The sequence below is a fragment of the Calonectris borealis genome, chromosome 21, assembly GCF_964195595.1.
Source record: "Calonectris borealis chromosome 21, bCalBor7.hap1.2, whole genome shotgun sequence".
NCBI lineage: Eukaryota > Metazoa > Chordata > Aves > Procellariiformes > Procellariidae > Calonectris > Calonectris borealis.
Window position 1 is genome coordinate 10,070,990 of NC_134332.1, and position 18,399 is coordinate 10,089,388.

The following is an 18,399-nucleotide window of genomic DNA, read 5'->3' on the forward strand; positions in this document are numbered from 1 at the left end:
CAGCAGCGTCTGGCTCAGCAACTTCCCTCATACCCAGAGGAGACTTCTCCAAAGCAGCCCAAAAGGCTCATGGCCAAGTGGCGATTGCCCATGTTACAGACGTCGGTGTTCAGAAAAAGCCGAGGGGGGCTCAGCCTGAGCACCCCTCAGGCACCACTGAACGCCCGTCATTTACGACGGTCCCCGTCTCTCCGACACGAGGGACGGCTTGACCGAAGGCGGGCGACTCACTCCACAACCGCCGACCCCTCCTCGTCCGACTGCGTCATCTCGTCTTCAGACTGGTCGCTGAGCAGGTCGCAGGGCAGCAGGGACGAGGTGTCGGCCAGCTCCAGGACGGGTGCGATGCTGGGCCGGCGGTTGCCCGAGCCGTTCTCCGCCGGCAGCGCCAGCTTGCTGCTGTTAGCGGGGCGGCACTCCGTGTTTTGCAGGTCCATGGCTACTGTACCTGGACACGGGGGGGAAGGAAGCACGGCAAACACGCTATGAGGAGGTGAAGAGAGCCGCCTCAGCAAAGCATCGCGCCCTGGAGCCCTGCACGGGGACGAGATGGAGCACGCGGAGCCGTGCATCGTGCCTGTTCGATACAGCCCAGATGAACCTAAACCATTCACGGGCATGGGTGCAGGCAAAGCACCCACCAGCGACCTCCGCCCGGGCATTGCTGCGTGGAGCATCTCCCCGGAGGCAGAGCTCAGCTGCTCCCACCGGGAGCATCACCCTCCCTGTCCCCCAGCTGCGGCCACCTCCTCCTGAGGCTCTCAGCTGAGTCGTGGCCAAACAGTGCCTTTTAGATGGTCAGGCACGCGGGGAGTTTCCCAGGCGCTGGGCTGGCTGGGCACCACTGCCCTGCTTGCACCCGTGCGATTTCTCCCCCTCTCGTTTCTCTTTGCCAAAGGTCCCTCTGCGAACAAGCCACGTAACGAGAACACTGCCAAATGCTGTTCAGCAAAGTGCTTTGCGGCTTGCTGGGGGATAATTTATGCAAATTGCTGCTCATGAGTACAAATGCATAAATTATTTGCCTGAAATATAATCTCCTCGCGTAGCGCAGCCTCCCCAAAACTCGCTCTCCCCAGATACAAGCTGGATGTAATGACTCATGGTATGTTTTATTTGTGAAAATGCACCACTCGCTGCAGAGCAAACTATGCTCTTCGTCGGGCTGTGAATCATAAACGTGATTTAGGATGCAGCCAGCAGTATTTATTCTTCCAGCCAGGGCTTGAGGGATTTATGCAAATACGGTTAATGATAATGGACATCACGAGCTTTAATAATGGTATTTGAGCTTGCAGAGAGCACCCGGGGTACAAGCAGCAGTGTGCATTTTACTGGTGAGGTGACTGGGACAAGGGATGGAAAGGGATTTTCGGTGGCTCCCAGCAACACCCAGGTGGGGGGCACGGCAAGGAGTTTGCAAAAAGCAAAATAAAACCAAGCCTGGGGAAGGAGATGAAACCAAACCTGGGGAAGGAGCCGGAACGGCGTGTGCAGGATCCTGCCCTGCCCTCCCGGGGAGCCCCCCCACCCCGCCGAGGCCCCGCCGACTCACCCATGCTGGCGATGATGCTGTGCACAGGCAGGCGGGACGGGCCGTCGTAGGTCCCTCTCCTCGCAAAGCCCTTCTTCTTCTGCTTCTCCTCCTGCTTGAAGATGAAGGCGGAGTTCTCCTCCTTGGTGATGTTGATGTAGAAGCAGGTGTCGGACGCTGCCATGATGTGTCGCGGGCCGGGGTTCAGCAGGATGCTTTTGTTCTCCTCCCTCCGGACGCCCATCAGGCAGACGCCGTACCTGTGCCGGGAGCACGACGTGGGCATTCACAGCTGGAGAAAAGTCCCTTCGGGGCTTTGTCCCTGCCCAAAGGACCTCGCAGCACCCCCCGGCCCCAGCCCCGACCCCCCAGGCATGCAGACTGGCAGATACGCCCTGCCCACCCCTGCCTGTCACCCCCCGCCCTCACTTCTTGTGCGCGTGGAAGGCAGCGTAGGTGAAGCTCTTCCCCTCGTATTCCATGAAGAACTTGCTGTCGCCCATGCGGATGTGGTAGACCTCGTTCCCCGAGCAGCGCCCGTACATCCGCTGCCACTGCTCCGGGGACTCCTGGCCCTCCCTGCAACGACAGCAGCAGCGTGCTGGGTCGGGACCCCCCCACGGTGCTGGGTCGGGACCCCCCCACGGTGCTGGGACGGGACCCCCCCCATGGTGCTGGGATGGGACCCCCCACAGTGCTGGGTCGGGACCCCCCCACGGTGCTAGGACGGGACCCCTCCATTGTTCTGGGACGGGACCCCCATCGTGCCAGGATGGGACCCTCCCGGTGCCAGGACGGGACCCCCCGGTGCCGGCACAGACCCCGGCACACCAGCCAGCTCCGGGGCAGAGCCACACGGCGGGAGGGCTAATAAGGGCTGAAGCTGCCATTTAGCCAACAGGGGTGAGGTTACGGCAGCGCGCTTCCACGAGCTGTCGGTGTCCGCAGGCTGAGGACGAGCTCGTTTTCATTTCTGATTTTAAGTGCCTTTTCATTTCAGGAGGGCTCCGGGGGTGCAGAGGCAGGGTTCAGGGCCCGTGTTGGCAAACAGCCCCGAATGTGGGGCGAGAGTCCTCTGGGAAGGAAGTGTCCTAACTCTTTTGATGTCACATACCCCAAATTCAGACATTTCTGACTGGCCAAGGGGCGCAGGACCCACACCCCGGCGTTACCGGGCTGGCAGAGCTCCTTCCAGCTGTGCCGTACATAAACCGCCAAACAGCCCGCAGGGGCCGGGTTTGCAGGGGCTGTGAATTAACCTCCCCTCCAGCGGCACCGCGCCAGCATAAAGACGACATTTTTATTCCCAGTCTCTGGAAAGGTGGTGGTGGCCAGCCCATCTGCACTGGTGTTTTCCCCCAACAATATTGGCTTTGTTCCCAACCTGGCTGGGGGTCCCAGGTCCCACTGTGCTCCCCCAGACCCTCTCCAGACCCCCACCCTCCCCCCCGGGCCCAAAGCCCCCCCACCAGCTCTGCCATCCCTCCATGCTCAGGCTGGGGCGGCAGAGGCGAGGGCAGGCAGGAGCAGGCAGGAGCAGGCAAGGGCAGGCAGGGGCAGGCAGGGGCAGGCAGGGCAGTGGGCAGGGGCAGGCAGGGGCAGGCAGGGGCAGGCAGGGGAGCAGGCAGGCAGCACTCACTGGCCGCGGGAGGTGTGCACCAGCAGCGTGATGAGGGTGGAGGTGGCGGGGCAGACGCAGTTCAGCGCCAGCATGGCGTATTTGCACTCCTCTTCGCAGACGACGTGATCTGAAAGGCAGAGGGGACCGTCACGGCGGGGAGGGGGACGGCCAGGTTCCTCGGCCAGCGGTGCCCGGGAATGCAGTAATTTTGGGGTGGTGTTGGGGGCTGGGTGCTTCCTCCTCCTGCCAGTCCGGGAGGGCTTTCAGCCGATCAACAGCCCACGGGGAACACCACGAATGGGGTTAACGCAGGCAGGAAACCAGGGATGCAGGCTGGAAACCAGCCAGGTGGACACCGGCCCACTGAAGCCGCCGCATCCGCGGGGACGGACACCGAGGCACACGTGGGACCAGTGCGCCCGCACGCAGCCCACCCCGGGGCAGCCCGGAGCCAGCTCTGCCCCGGCCCCAGGCGCGTGGCTGCAGGCTTTAGTGTGCATCGTGCTAAGGGGGCTGGCGCCCTAAAGTATCTTCCAGCAGTCAGGAGGAGTCTCAGCACCAGGGAACAGGCTCCCCTGAGATGGAAACACCGCTGGAAACATCCCTGATGGCAGGTAAGACAGTCCAGACCAGCGAAGCGAGCAGCGCTGCCCGCTGCCGCGCAGCCCCTCCGACTCACCGGCAAACTTGACGTGAAACTTGTTTTCAGGCTTTAAGATCTGAACGTAGAGAGGACAGTTTGGAGCAAAATCTTTCACAGCCCAGGCTCTCAGGATGGTCTGGTGGTCCTAGACGAGGAGGAGGGCAAGAGGTACTTGTCGATGGTTTATTCTCCCCAATGCTTTCAAACCCGGGATGAACTGCAAAGCACCCACCCACTGCGGAGACGTTCGGCCAGGGCTCCTCCGACACCCACTGCTAACGGGGGATAACCTCCCTCCCCTGCTCCCCAAAACCCAGTAGTGAGGGCAAACTGGGACGGCAGAGGGAAGGTGAGCCCGCAGGGGCTCAGCCGGCAGCGTGCCACCGCATGTCCCCATGCTGTCCCCGTGCCACCTCTGTATTTCTCTGCGGTACTGCCTGCCCAGGGGGACCCTTCGGCAGCTTCACTACAAGCAGGAATGCCGAGTGCTGAAGGAGGGAAGGGCCAGGCAGCCCCTCGGCAGCAGGGAGGGAGCGCGGCACCCTCTGCTCCGCACGTTAGCACCTGCAGGAAAGACCCCTCCAGCGGGGCCGCACGGGCTCAGGACGGCACGGGCAGCCAGGAGCCACCGCCACAGCACGGGCAGCGTCCCTGGCCCCGGCCGGCAGCAAGAGCTGTCACTGCTGCCACCTCCTCCCTCTCCCATGGCTCCAAAACTAAGATTTTCCCAGCAAATTCCCTGCCCAGGCTGGGGTCAGATTGCATTAGGCGAGGAGGTTTTGGGGTGAGCTGCCCCAGGGCACGCGGGGTGCGCAGCCTGTGCGGGTGCCCAGGGGACAGAGCTCAGCACTCGAACCCCGCGCTCTCGCCCCGGCTCCTCCCCAGGCGGAGGCAGGATGCAGCCATCACCCCGGCCCCTTCTGGCCTGAGAAATGAATAATCCCCGACCGTGCCATCCCCCAGGCCTGGCTTACCGCCGCGGTGCGGTCCACCTCGTTTCGGCTGCTGAGAATGAAGCAGGCTTCTCCGTTGTCCATCCTGCAAACAGAGAGCAGCGACCCCATGAATGGCATCTGCCCGTGCCAGCCAGGGCACTGCCAGCCCCCTCCGAGACCCCAGCGAAGGCATGCAGGGACGCCCATCGTCATGCATCTGGGCTGACATTACTGGGGACCCTCCTCTGCGGCTCCAAGGCCGGCGGGCAGCTCAGCAGCGCGGCAGGACCGGCCTCGCCGTGGATGGGCAGCTTGTCCCTCTGCTCACTTGGCTCTCATGAGGTCCTGGTCCTTCAGCGCAGAGCCCTGGAGATAGATCACTCGCTGCGACCACAGAGGGATCTGCAGGACCCGCCGCACCTGGATATCCATCTCTGTTGGGCAAAGTATCACCACGTAGTAATCCTGAAAGAGAGAGGCTCGCGTGGGTCGGCAGCGAGCTGAGAAATGGGGTTTTGCTGCCTGAGCGAACAGCTCCTCTGGGGCTCCTGATATTTGTTCCCATGTGTGACAGCCCCTGCTCCTGCTCTAGGGCCCTGCAAGGGTCTTGGAAAACACATCGGCAGCTTCACCACTCCATTCTGCATAACAAAGCCAACGCAGGCACGTTTGTGTGCCCGCAGCAAAGCGGAGCCTCTTGCAGTTACAGAAACAAGCAGGATTTTAGAGCTTGAATGTGTGGAATCAAGGCTGGGCGATGGTAATGAAGCGTATGCGAGTGTTGGAATGAAACGCAAATCTGAAACACGTCTGTAATGCTCTTATCCTGGGGAGATGCAAAGGCAGAGTCATTTGCTTGAAGATCACTTATTATGTGGGGACACTGCAGTTAGAGCTGGATAAATCCCACTGAGGTTTAGCAATTACACGTTCTGTTTCTGTCTGAGATTCTTCATTCAGTAAAGACACTCTAGAAAAATCCCTCTGGTCCCTCTCCATGTGCTTACACAGGCCCTAACAGGCCTGGCCAGAGAACGGGGCGGATCAGGCAGAGCAAGCCCCACGGCTGAGTGGCAAAGTGAGGTGGCCGCAGGGTGCCACTTGTCACCTCTCCTTGGCCAGTGGAGCACGTGCGTTCCGGTGCTGGGCTGGATGGTTTGTACCTTATTCTGTGCCACAGCCACTGCAGCTGGGCAGGGCACTCGCCACCAGCAGTGACCCGGCCGTGCCCAGCAAGGCTGCGAGCCCGGCAAGGGCAAGCGTTGACCAAGCCCATGAGAACATGCCTGGTCCTCACCTGCAGGCGCGGGTGGGCGTAAAACTCGTTGAGAAAGTCCATGAGGAGATCGATCTTGAGGGAGCTGACACAAAGGACGACGTGTTTCTCCGTCTGGGCACGGTGACGGCTGTAATTGCCTCCCGACTTCTGCCGCTCCATCCACAGATAGACGAGCTCCTCGAACTGCAAACGAAGGCAGAGAGCTGACGTCCCCACCGGCGCGGCTGCCCGGGTGCAGGCTCGGCATCCCTCTCCATCCTCGGCCACATGGGTCTAACCTGGAGCGGCAGCACGACCAGGGCGACGCAAATCATTATCACGACGAGGAGCTGGGAAGGCCAGATCTTTGGTGTCACGTCTCCATAGCCCACGGTGGAAAAGGTGACGATGCAGAAATAGAAGGACTTGAAAAGGGAGAGCTTCTCACCTGCTCTTTCTAAATGCTGGATGCCACAGGTCCTGAAGGGAGAAAGCACACATCACAGCGAGCGCTTCCCTGCCCGGGAGACGGGCAGTGACCGTAGCTCCTGCTGAAGTCAGTGGGGAACCCTAGAAGGTGACTTACACCCATGTCCACGGAGGAAATTTGTCTGTAATACGCTGTCAGCATCAGCAGTGGATTTCTGTGACCAGCAGAAATGATTCAGCTAATGGCGCTTACAGATGAAGGAGTTGTTAGTTTGATGTGGTTGCTGACCAAAGCAGCATGGGGAAGTCTAGGTCCCAGGTGATGGGTCACGATAAGAGCATGCCATGGACGGCATGTTGAACATCACCTGGGGGCTGCCCTTGAGTTGCAAAAAACCAAAATGTGGAAGCAGTAAGGCTCAGCCCACGGGCAGGGCTCTCACTCATAGGGGGGATGCGCTCGGGCAGGAGGCGGATCCCGTCGCCCACCCCCTGCCCTGCACGCTGCCCTTGCAAAGCCGTGCCGCAGAGCCGCCCCGCTCCCCGCGGGCAGGCAGGCAGCGGAACTCCACAAACCTCCACAAACCTTTCAAAGTCATCTTGCGAAACACAAGTCTCACCTAAGTCATCCTGGATCCCAGTTGTAGCCCTGCTGCATCCGCCAAGAATCACATCCTCGGCCCCAGCGGGCAGGAGGTGCCGCGGGCAGGGAGCACTGATGAGCTCCGAAATTGCATTAGTCATTCCTACCAGAGGATCGTCTTTATTGCCAAAGACTCATGAGCCTAAAAGCTTCATTTCCTCTCCATTCAGTAACTTAATTGGCATTATATGCTTCAAATCCAGACCAAGGGAGCCGGAGGAAAATTCAAGAAGCCTAATGCAAAGCTAAGTACCAGCGATGAGAAGCGACTGCTTTCTAAAGAGATGCCCTTGTTGTTGGCAACGCGCAGGTAAAGGGCCCAGTTAATTAGCAGGAGCCCCAGTGGCCTATTACACAAACGAGCTCAGCAGCCATGATAACTTGGTGGGGAGGAAGAGCGCGGTGGGAGCCAGCGAGTGCAATGGTCCTGGTGAATGAGCCATCAAACACGCCCGAGCCCGTGTCCCCGCGGGAAGCTGCTGTCCCTGCCCTTGACCCTGCAGCACTCACAGCCCTGCTCTGAGACTCGTGTGTCCGCACCGCCCATCTCCCTTCAACACCCTCATCTTCACAGGCCTCCGTTAAAAAGTTTCTGCTAAAATCATATAATTAGGGAGGATAATTAGTTTCTAAAATAGGAATTGATCTTCCCAGTGTTCAGTGCGCTGGGGAGTGAAGCGGGGAGGAGCCCGGCACTGGGGGCTGATGGTGCAGGGGGTCCTCCCAAAGCTCCAGCAGACGTGGCTGTGCCCAAGCCAAAGCCCATGGACGCACGTGGGAACCTGGGGCACACTCCTTGCCATGGCTCCCCCGATTCCAAAACTCAGCCCAAGGAGCTGAGGCTCGTCCCATTAGCAGAGAAAGGATGCCAAAGACTTGGGAGTTCAAGCTGATCAGCAGCCCTGAACAGTTATGCTTTCTTCAGTGTGCACAAACCTCTCGGGCTGAAAAATCGAGCTAGAAGACACCACGTAAAGGCAGAACCTCCTCCGGCTTCCCAAATCACCACGTTACGTCCTGGCAGTGCCATCCCACCACAGCTGGGAAGGTCCCACCCACCACCCCTCCTGTAAGCCCTGCGGGAGCCCGCTCCGCCAGTCACCCCTGGGTCGTGCAAAGCTGACTTCCCTGGATGAAGAAGGTGGCTTAGAGAAACAAAGAGCAACACTCACCCCGTGAAAACGAGACACAGGAGGGTGCAGATCAGAATGAGCACCTGGTTAAACATCGCAGACTGGGTCCTTTGTATGGCTCGGTGTAGGTCGTTCTGGGAAGAGAGGCAAGGACTCACCAACTCGGGGAGGCTGAGGGTAAAGTATTCCTCCAAGTACCAACCGCTGTCTTGCTGGCTCCAGCAATGCCCCCGCAGATGGAGGTCAGGCCAGAATTTGGCCCTTGAAAAGGGATGTGCATTTCTGCGAGCAGGTCTGGGCTCTGCTGCCGGGAGAGACAGCTCGAGTGGGCACGTGGCAATGGCTGGAATATCTCGTCCTGCTGAAATACCATGTCCCGGGGACAGCCGGAGGCCGTCCCTGTCAATACACGGCCAAGAGAGTCAACGTGGCTCAGACACCGAAGGGCTCCTGCTCAGGTCTGCAGCCCAGCATCACCAGCTGGCAAAGCCTCCCCTCCCACCACCCCCGGTGTGGCTGCACGCGCTGAGCACCAAAAACCTGCCCGAGGGCCGGCGGCAGGCGAGGGCACCCCCCGGCCACGCCGCCCTCGGCATCCCCGGGGCAGAGGGACCCAGGGCGAAAGGGGTGGGATGCGACCGGTCACTCACAATCATGTTCTCCAGGGCGTACTTGGCAAGCCAGCAGTTCAGAAACACAGGAATGAACAAATTCCGCAAAGGAGGCCAGAATATCTATGAAAGGAAGAGTTACGCGCAGAAAAATCCATATTCTCTATCAGAAAAAGCTATAAACAGCCAATTTGAACCCTGTCAGGAAGGATCCATCTCCAAACTGAGCACCGGCCTCTGCAGAGGCTGCCACCGAATGCAGCCCCGCTCCCCCGGCTGCAGTGGGGCAGCTGAAAACAGAGGGTGGTTTTTGGGATAACGCTCCAGAGAAAGTCATTCTGTTGAAAAATATTGAGGAAAAAAACTTCCTGCCAGCTTTATATACGGCCAGACATCCACTTTTCTTTATTTCACTACCAAAACTACAGTACTTACTAAATTTGAAAGTCATTGGGAAACACTCACTGTGATAATAAATGGCACCGTGTTGATCATCTCAAGGATGAATGAAATGCGAAAAATCTGTTCCCAGATGTTCCCCTGAGGAATTAAAAACAAATAATAATAAAATAAGCTTAAAAATCTGCCAAATGACAATTTAAAAGCTTCCACTCTGCCACAGACCCTGCTAGCTGGGGCAGTACACCAGAGCAGCCGGAAGGATGCTCCGGTTTGCCTGCGGGAGAGATGCCGTGCTGGCGGCAGACACGCTGGAGTCAGTAACACCTTCCCAAACCGTTCAGTCCTTTCCGCAGCCACGACGTCCCTCTGTCCGTCACCGCCGCCGCCCAAAGCCGGGGACAAGAACGCTTCGTGCAAGGATGGAGAATGAGAGTGACTGGTACAGACCCTGGCACTCAAACCAGGCGGGCGACACGGGGTCTGAGTCTTTTCTGCCAACTGTCCCAGGGACCCCGAGAAGATGCCATTTGTTAAGGTCACTTTTCTTGGCTATTTTAAGGGGCTTTGATGCAAAGGAGTCAGCCTGTGCCTCTCCCTGTCTGGCTTGGAGCAGCGCCTGCTACCTCCGGAGGCAGCAGACCTCGGCACAAGCAGGGCTCATGCTGCCGAGCTCAGCTCCAGGTCCTCGACCTTAGGAAGCTCAGCGTACGTCAATCTGGCCACCCAAAAAAAGCAGCAACCCTTTGTAAAACAGGTCTGAATTTAAAGCAAGGTGGAAAAAGAAGAGATCGCCCAGCTCTGCTCTGCCAAACGCTTGTCCAGCCACCCGAGGGGGAATGAGAAATGAAAACAGCCACAGCCAGCTGAGACATTGCCGAGACAAACGTCCTCTCGGGACGCTTCAGCCTTCAGACAGCTCAAAGAGAACCGAATTCACGCCGGGCGGTCAGACCCAGCCCGCGCGCCACTGTCCAGCGCCCACCCCCGGGCCCTTACCTTGTAGCTGAGATAGATGAGCAGCATGGTCTCCAGAAAGCTGATCACAGCTATGCTGACCTGCAGAGACAGACAGGCAAGGGCTGCCGAGGGCTCCTTCGGTCACCGACAGTCGATCAGAGGCTGGGGCGCCTCTGCCAGCCCTCCCGGCCCTGGGCGATGAGGAGCCCCTGGGTATCGCAGAGGTGGGCCCGTTTGTTTGGTTTCTCTGCACCTCTTTGAGCGAATGTCTGCCCCGCACGAGCAATGGGCGTGCAGGCAGCCCTGAGCAGAACTCGCTCTACCCTGCCGCAAGCGATTCCCAGGCAGCTGCCCAGCCTGAAAACAGCCCGTTACTGGTACAGCTGCCGCCAGGCTGGGGAGGAGCTGAGCCAGCCTCACGGTTTTATCTTCCTACAGCTTTTCCTCTCCCATCGGTCCCTGGGATTTTCACCCAGGGCCGTGTTGTTGCTCCCAGCAGAAGCCCGAGCTCATTTTCTGCCCGCCTAAGAGAACCCGTTGCCCCTGGCTGTTGCGGGCAGAGGATGCACAGAGACCCGCTGGCGGCAGAGCTCAAACCCCGGCTCCTGCTCTGCTCCTGCACGACCGTGCCCGAGGTCTGGGCACTCACCTGCACAGCCCACAGCGGCATTTTCCTATCCACCCAGAAGATGTGTGACCTGCAAAGAAAATTCAAAACGGATCTAAGCTGTAGCCCAACTAGCAGTGCCTTTGCCCCCCACCAAACGCAAATCTGAAGCCATGACTGATGCAGGATCCAGCACAGGACTGGTACTGGTGTTCCTTACTGCACAGTTTGTTCAAGCAGCCTCTGCACTGGGAACAAGCCATTCCCAAGGGTGCAGCCGCAGGCACTTGTCAATTGATTTGATCCTGGGATGCTGCTCCGCATCCCTCGAGCAGCCCCGTGACCAAGAAATGGCCACGGGCAGCTGCCAGCACCAGCCACCTCCATCACTGCGTTCCCGCATCCTGGCAGAGCCGGACCCCAGCACTGGAACAACCCTCGACTCACCAGTTTATCTTCGTGGACTGGTTGAACGCCGTGTAATTCTGCTTTTCGCATTCCCAGCTAGGAGAAGAGAAAGACAAAGCAGGGGAAAGCAGTCAGCGGGGGAGAAGGAAAAGGGCACATGGGGTGCCCTCGCCGCTCTGTCCTGACACTGGGGGAGGCCCCCGACAACACTCCCACGGGTCCAAATGCACGCTGGTCCCTACAGCCGGGGCTTTCCACAGGAGCCTATCTCCCCCAGACGTTTTTAACATTTTATTACTGGAGAATAAGACCCGTCAAGTACTTCAGCCCGAGATCCTGCAAAACGCTGATACGCGCTGGGCACGGGGCTCCTGTGCACAGTGCTCGAGCTCGGGGCTGCAGGTGGGAATTACCAGGTTAGAAGTAGCAAAAGCTGTTGAGCTTCGGCTTCCAAGACACGGCTAGCTGGGCCCCGAGCAGCCCGGCAGGCAGCACCGAAGCCAAGCTCTCCCCTGCCTGGCTGCGAGGGATGCGTTCCCGCTGGCCAGCCTTTATTTTGCCGCACAGCCTGAGGAAAGAGGGTTGTCCTGAACCGCAGCTGCGCTGAACCTTTCCAGGGTATGCAGCTGGGCCACGCTTAATTCTTACAGATAGGAAACCGCTTTGGACAATGCAGATGGGCTTGGTAGTCTGCAACCTTTACAAAGAGAAAATCAAATTGCTAATTCTCCTAGCTCTTGAAAAAAACCCCACACTGTATGTGAGCTAAACAAAGCAAGGACGTATTAAAAATAGGCTTATACTGAAACCCAGAGCAAAGCTGATGTAAGTAATCATCTGTCACCTCGGGGATCTAAATGGCAAAACATATTTCCTTCCCAAACGCTTAAATGGGATTTAGCATCAATGTCAAGGGCATCAGGATTCAGAAAACACTTGCATGGTGATGCCCTGTAATCATGAGCTCTTGCCTGTGTCCGACGGCCACGCTGCACCCCTGACCGCCAGAGCCAGACAGCGCTTGGAAATGAACGTGGTGCTGAATTTTTGCACCACCTTCCCCCCGTGCGCCGTGCAGGGCCAGCGGACACCCACGCCCCTGTCCAGGGGTTTGAGCAGGGAGCAAAGCCCACCAGACCGGCACGTTCGGCTAAACTACCACTTCAAACAGCTGGAGTGAGAAAAGCCATCCGTTGTGCATCTTCACACCCGCCGTGAGCAGCCGCCATCGCGGCCGCGCTCCCCGTGGCACCGGGTGGTGGGGGTGGTGTCTGCACCGGGCGGCAGCGGCACTCACCAGCCTATGCCCTCCTCCGGGTTGTCGAGCAGGACGCGGACGATGTAGAGGAGGCAGGTGAGCAGCTTCAGCGAGAAGTTGAAGAGCCGGATCCTCAGGCCTGCGGCAGAGGGGAGCACGGCGTGGGCCAGGCAACATGCCCCGGGCACCCCGGGCACCCCATGCACCCCGGGCACCCCATGCAGCCTGCTCACCCCGTGCACCCCACAGCACAGCACAGCCTCTTTAGTTTCCCAAGGCTTTGCAGGGACAGGACCCCACTGCGCCCCAGGGCAGCACACAAACGCTGCTCATGCTTTGCCCGGGGCTCTATCCAGTGTCAGCAGGATATATAATATACAGGAGACTAATACAGAAATAAAGAATGATGAGTCAGCTCCTTGCTGGCCCCAATAGATGTGAGAGACAAACGAGGGAGCTGCCCGAGTGTATCCCCCCCATCTGCAGGCATCCATTAAAGAGCATCAGGCAGGCAGGGCCAGGGCTCCACTCCGCTCGCCGCGCTGCAAACAGCTTGCAGGAGGAGGGATGGCAAGCAAAAGCTGCTGCTTTATCTGCTCTCCTTCCCCAGCCAGTTCATCGGGTTATTACTCAAATTACAAGTGAGAAATTCATCACATTTTCATTAAAAAATTCCCCGTGGGCATCCTGCTGTGCTGCGCTCCAGCTTTGTAACAAGACGACAGGGTGCAGGGAGGAAAAGAAAATGTGAATTTATAAATTAATGAGCAGTCTCACTCCAGACAGCTAATGACATCTTGGAGAAAGAAAATAAAAACACCATAAGTCAAGTGGATGCCCTTGACAATCCGGATGGCTGAACAGGAGCGGGTAACTCACAGCCTGCCTCGGCTGTGCCCGCAGCCGCTGAGCTCCCTGCGGGCACGGGGAGCATCACCGGCTCCGTGGCGGGGACATTTGCTCCCTGACCCCTCTGGGCAGCTCCTGACACCCACCCTGCTCCCAGACGATTTTTCCCAGCTGGTTCCTGTGCTGTGTTTGTCCCCAGCAAGCAAAGGTGGCAGGCAGCATCCCCTCCTCCCTGTGCAACCGCATCCCCCCAAACCACGTTGGCCAACACCCAACAGAACGGCCAACAGGCAGCAGCAGCCCTGGGCTGGGCAGCCAGCGCTGGGGACACACGGGGAAACAGCCACCAGCAGATGGCAATGGCTTCTCGTCCCACGAGGACGGAGCTCGGGCAGGGTTTGATTTCTCCCGGCAGACACTCGGGCTCCATGCATGGAACACTCACTCGATCGCTGGTTTTTGATGAAGAAGAGCTTCAGCCGCTCCTTGAAGGTGTTTTCATTCACATAGAACTCGACCTGCACCCTGCGGGGAAAACACCCACAGGAGCCCATCAGCGGGGCGGGAGGTCGGACCCGGAGCCCCCCAGGAGCCCCATCCCCCTGTCCCGGCTGGGTGACCCCCAGAGCATCCCACAGCAGACCCTGGGCTCAGCCCTGGGCTCCCAGCTGCTCCCACCGTACCAAATCACCAGTACCACCAGCCATGAGTACCAAGACGTGGCACGGCGATGACTACCAAAGCAGCCGATGCGACCCGTGGAGCCAGGTCTACTTTGGGTTAAGGGCTTTGCTTTCATTCACGTGCAACCAGCTGACATTGGACTTGCAAACTTCTCCTTTCCCGCACGCTTTACAATGTTCAAAGCCTCTCAGAAAAGCGGTGGCCTTGGAGCAGTCTCCCCCAGCAATGTTCTACCTGCTCCAACCCCCCATGGCTGCAGCAAAGCAGGAGCCGGCGAGGGCGATGTCCCCGGTACGCCCATGCCCTGGCTCTGCCCGGGTAGGAGCAACCTTCAGCATCGAAGTTGTTAAAAAACAAATCTGATCTAAAAGGAGAAAAATTCCCTTTGTTGCTAAGAAACCACATTTGGCCATTCCAGAAAAACCCAGGAGGTGCCAACCAACTCTGAACGTCACTCGGCATTCGGAGCCGCCGGTGGTTTGTGTCACCGGGACAGGGCGCTGCAGCAGAGAGCCGCCCGCCGGGGCACTCTGCAGAAACCGGCCAGGAGGAGCCGCAGGTGAAACCGAAAATGCCCCGTCCACCGCTGTGACCACCACGGGCACTCCTTCACCTTCAGCTGCTCCAGCCTCCACCACTGACCCCCACCCGCAGCCCTCCTGCCGGTCCCCACATGCCGGGTGGATGCCCGTGGCCGCGCGGGCGGGGGAAAGCCTCGCCAAGGCTGGAGGTTCCTCACCACGGATGCCAGCGGGGTCTGGGATCAAGCACACCTGGGTTAAGGGTCTGCAGGCAAAACCGGTCCCTGCTCAGCTCGTCTGCCACCCGCCTCTCCTATTACTTTGTAAAAGCCCGCAGCCCTTTGCAAACTCACTTCTTCACACCAGGCAGGGTTATAAATTACACGCCTGCCTGCTGAGTGCAGGCTACAAGGGATTGTCCTGACACCTCGGCTTCAGACTCTGAGCAAGACAAAGTCTGTTCATTACTGGTACAGCTGATAATGGAGTTAAGTGCAGCAAATTAGCCATTTCCCCTATTCCACTGTATTCAACAAGTCTCTTAAGTAAGTGCTACTATTATTACTATTTTTTTAACTGCTTGGAAGAAGGTCATCAAGATTGCATTAATCAGGCGTATTACCAAGCCAAGGCATAGACTGAGGCGAGCAAATTCACAGCAACAGTCATTAAACCTACCACCCCATTTTATTTCGCCTGTGCAACCCCCGTGCACACGTGTTGCCGGCTCCAGCCGAGCGTGCCGCCCGGCACACGCCACCGAATCGTGATTTATTGGAAAGCAGCTGCTACTCGCTCTGACAACAGAGGGATAAACAAGTATTTACTGAGCGTTAATACCGAGCTGTTCGGGCGGCAAATTGGGAAGGGGTTTTATGAGACCCTCGTTGCTCAGGAGTCCCTCGTCCTGGTATGCACCGGTGCCCACTGGCATTTCATAGCCAGCCTGATCACTCGTGGGGAAACCACCCAGTGTGTAAGAAGCGTGGCACACCCGTGAGAGCTCCTCGGGGCTTCTTGTGGAATCCCTTATCAGGTTGAAAACTCAGATTTTTAATTTACAAGGCTCTTATGTACAAAAAGCAAACGCATGGAGAGGAACCCATCACCTCAGGCATGATAGCTGGGATAAAATTTTATGCAGGCTATCAAACTTTACTCACTTCTGTCATAAGCCAGTAACTGCTCCCTGGCTGAACCTCCCTGGGGTGACCCAGTGGGAAGCCGCCGGCAGCTGCCTGGTCTGGCGGCTGCAGGGACCCGCTGAGGGCTCGGGGTGGCTGATCCGCTCTAAGAGCCCGTCCTTCAGCATCTCCCTCAGCACCTGCAGCAGCACAGCCTGGACCAGAGGCAGCACCCGGCAGGTGGGTGCTGAGCCCCTCCAGCTCCGGAGCTGCTGCGGGCAGAGCCGAGGGGCTCCAGACTGCAGCCTCATCTTGTCCCCATCGACGTAGCCGAAGAGGAAAGAAATCAGGAGCCTTAACTGGGAAGCAAATGCTGAGCTCCTGTGGCTCACCTGCAGGCACGTCCCCTGCAGACCCTGCGCCCTGCCTGGGTCCCTCGGCGGGACGTCACGCACCGAGCAGCTCCGTAACGGAGGTGACAATAACCAACCGCCTCGGTGGGGCAGTCACCACTCTCTGTTAAGACATTTGGCATTTGTGCTGGCTCCAAGGCCAAGGGGAAGGATGCCCAGGTACGGCCGGCAGCGCTCAGCAAACCCATCAGCAGCGATGCGAGCGCGTCGCTCCTCACCAGGACATTTCATAGCATCAAAGGAGCAAAATGCTAAAACACAAATGCACCTGAGGGGGCACAGTGGGGTTTCACCAAGAACATACCTCACCCCAAACGTCCCCAGCCGGCAGCAGCAGGGAGGGGAGCTGAGCCTGCATCTCCCCTGGAGCCCCGATGCTCGCGGGGATCGGCCAGCCGAAGGGGCAGGGAGGGTGGCCGGGGGGGTCTTTGCACCGAAGCCGGTGCGTGCTCGCCAGCCGCACTCGCTGGCAGGAGAAGGGAGCGGGGAGGCGGGTGGGCGACCACGGACCCTGCTGCGGGGACCGGGAGCACTGGGGAGCGAGCAGGAGGATTTACGAGCGCTGGCTCAGCCAGCACGATGCCTTAGGAGCAAGCAGCCATAAACGCAGAGCTTTGTAAGCACAGCTTTAACATGGGTCAAAATTAATCATTTCCAAAGCCAGACTTGGCAAATAATTTATCTGCGTCAGGGCATAACTCAGCTGCCACAACTGCTCACGACACTGCACACACAAGCTAATTGCTCCCTCTCCTTATTAAAAAGGCCCAGGAAATGCTAGGAACCGGCCTTCAGCTCCGTCGTGAGCGCTGGGCACCCCATTCATCAGAGTCCCTGAGGATTAAGCGCCTCGAGGAGAGGGAGACTTCAGGGAGTGTGATTCCTCTCCCAGACACTCGCCTCCGTACCGAAGAAACAAACAGCAATATAAATCTCTGTCGCCAGACAGATGGTTCGCTGATCTATAGCGTTGCAGCCCACCTCGAGACTATGAATATAAACGCTGATGGATACGAGAACCGAATGATTAGAAGAGATCTAACTTTTTCTGACAAGGTAGCCCATGTATTCATCTGTCATAACGGCCGCAGGAAGAAGAAACACTTGGAAAGCAACTGAAGCAGGTCTTGGGGGGAAAGAGGGTATTTATCACTGCAAAGAGATGAAGAAATAAAAGCGTGTGGAAAGAACACGTGCAGACAACCTGCCCTCGCTGCCTTCTGGGCTGAGCCCCTGGAGCTGTGTGGGACCCTGCAGCCCCCGCGGGGTGACCGTCCCACGGGGCTTCTGTCTGGAGGAGGAGGGAGGGCAGAGCAAGGGCTCGGCGTGACGGGGACCAGGACACCGGCCCGGCCCGACCGCCCGCTCCAGCGCTGGCGCCCGCTCTGCAGGTGCCGGGTTGACCCAACACCCCAGAGCCGACCCACGGCTGAACGAGCGATGGCTTTTACCAGGCAGCAGCAATCACCCAAAAGTATCAAAGCTCCTGCTCCATTGCCAGCTGAGGGAAGGAGATCATATCATCTAAAACGCACCCTTTAATTTTGTTGTCAAGAAGTTAACTTCAAATAAAAATCAAGCTAAACTCTGACTGCATTACTGCCCCGAATCACAAACCCCGATGGCTCTGATTTCACAGCATCTCAGCCCAGCCCATCCTTTTAAACTGTCCCCATCCCTGCACCGCCGCCGGGCACCCCTCCCGCCGGCCGGGCAGCGTGGTGCCAGCCCAGCCGGGCAGCACCGAGGGCCGCGGGCAGCGGCGTGCTCCGTGGGAAGGGAGCCGGCAGCACCCGCTCCCCCCGCCTCGCCCCGGCTGAACCTCCCCGGGCCACGCAGATCATCGTCACAGTACGAGTTAGTTACAAGCCCTCTGCTTGGAAGTGTAATTGCGGCTATTATGCACTTCACAATGCCTGAGCAATTTAGTTCTCTTCGCTCGGTTATTTATTGTACTTTATTAATCTAAGATTAGAGGCAATTTGTTCTAAGATGATGAGTTCCCAAAAAAGACACAATAGTTTGTTCAGAAAAGTGCAGGATGCAAGACCAGGATGAGCACAGCCAGCATTAAAATAGAAACCGAGGAGCACGGCCCTGGCTCCATACTTGTACCCTCCCCGGAGAGCTGGGGATAAACACGCTCCCCTTAAAGACAAATAAACCACGAAAAATAGCAACCCACGTGCAGCCCCACGCCGGGGCAAACCCGCACGGCAGCGCGGGCAGGGACGGGGCGATGGAGAGGTACCCCCAAGCTCTGTGTCCCCGGGAGACTTACATGGGCGGTCGGGCGCAGGCAGGTCCCCGCCGGTCCCCGCGGCATGTGACAGCCGCCGGCACGGCCTGAAAACTGAGACGGCTCCAAA

At 58.3% G+C, this 18,399-nt stretch overlaps 1 protein-coding gene across 3 annotated transcripts in view; it reads right to left on the reverse strand.

Annotated features, from left to right (window-relative positions):
• The window catches only part of KCNT1 (potassium sodium-activated channel subfamily T member 1), a 72,306-nt gene that overhangs the window by 11,519 nt on the left and 42,388 nt on the right, over positions 1–18,399 (reverse strand). For 2 of the 3 annotated variants that reach the window (XM_075170991.1, XM_075170989.1), the window contains exons 2-17: positions 13,734–13,813; positions 12,479–12,578; positions 10,816–10,864; positions 10,206–10,265; positions 9,273–9,347; positions 8,847–8,930; positions 8,236–8,330; positions 6,291–6,471; positions 6,031–6,195; positions 5,062–5,198; positions 4,773–4,836; positions 3,835–3,943; positions 3,174–3,282; positions 1,964–2,113; positions 1,556–1,794; positions 232–448 (exon numbers count right to left, since the gene is read on the reverse strand). In XM_075170991.1, coding sequence (XP_075027092.1) covers positions 232–448; positions 1,556–1,794; positions 1,964–2,113; positions 3,174–3,282; positions 3,835–3,943; positions 4,773–4,836; positions 5,062–5,198; positions 6,031–6,195; positions 6,291–6,471; positions 8,236–8,330; positions 8,847–8,930; positions 9,273–9,347; positions 10,206–10,265; positions 10,816–10,864; positions 12,479–12,578; positions 13,734–13,813 — 1,914 coding nt within the window. Of the gene's footprint in view, positions 1–231; positions 449–1,555; positions 1,795–1,963; positions 2,114–3,173; positions 3,283–3,834; positions 3,944–4,772; positions 4,837–5,061; positions 5,199–6,030; positions 6,196–6,290; positions 6,472–8,235; positions 8,331–8,846; positions 8,931–9,272; positions 9,348–10,205; positions 10,266–10,815; positions 10,865–11,220; positions 11,278–12,478; positions 12,579–13,733; positions 13,814–18,399 lie in introns of all 3 variants that reach the window. The other variant, XM_075170988.1, reaches the window with a different exon arrangement.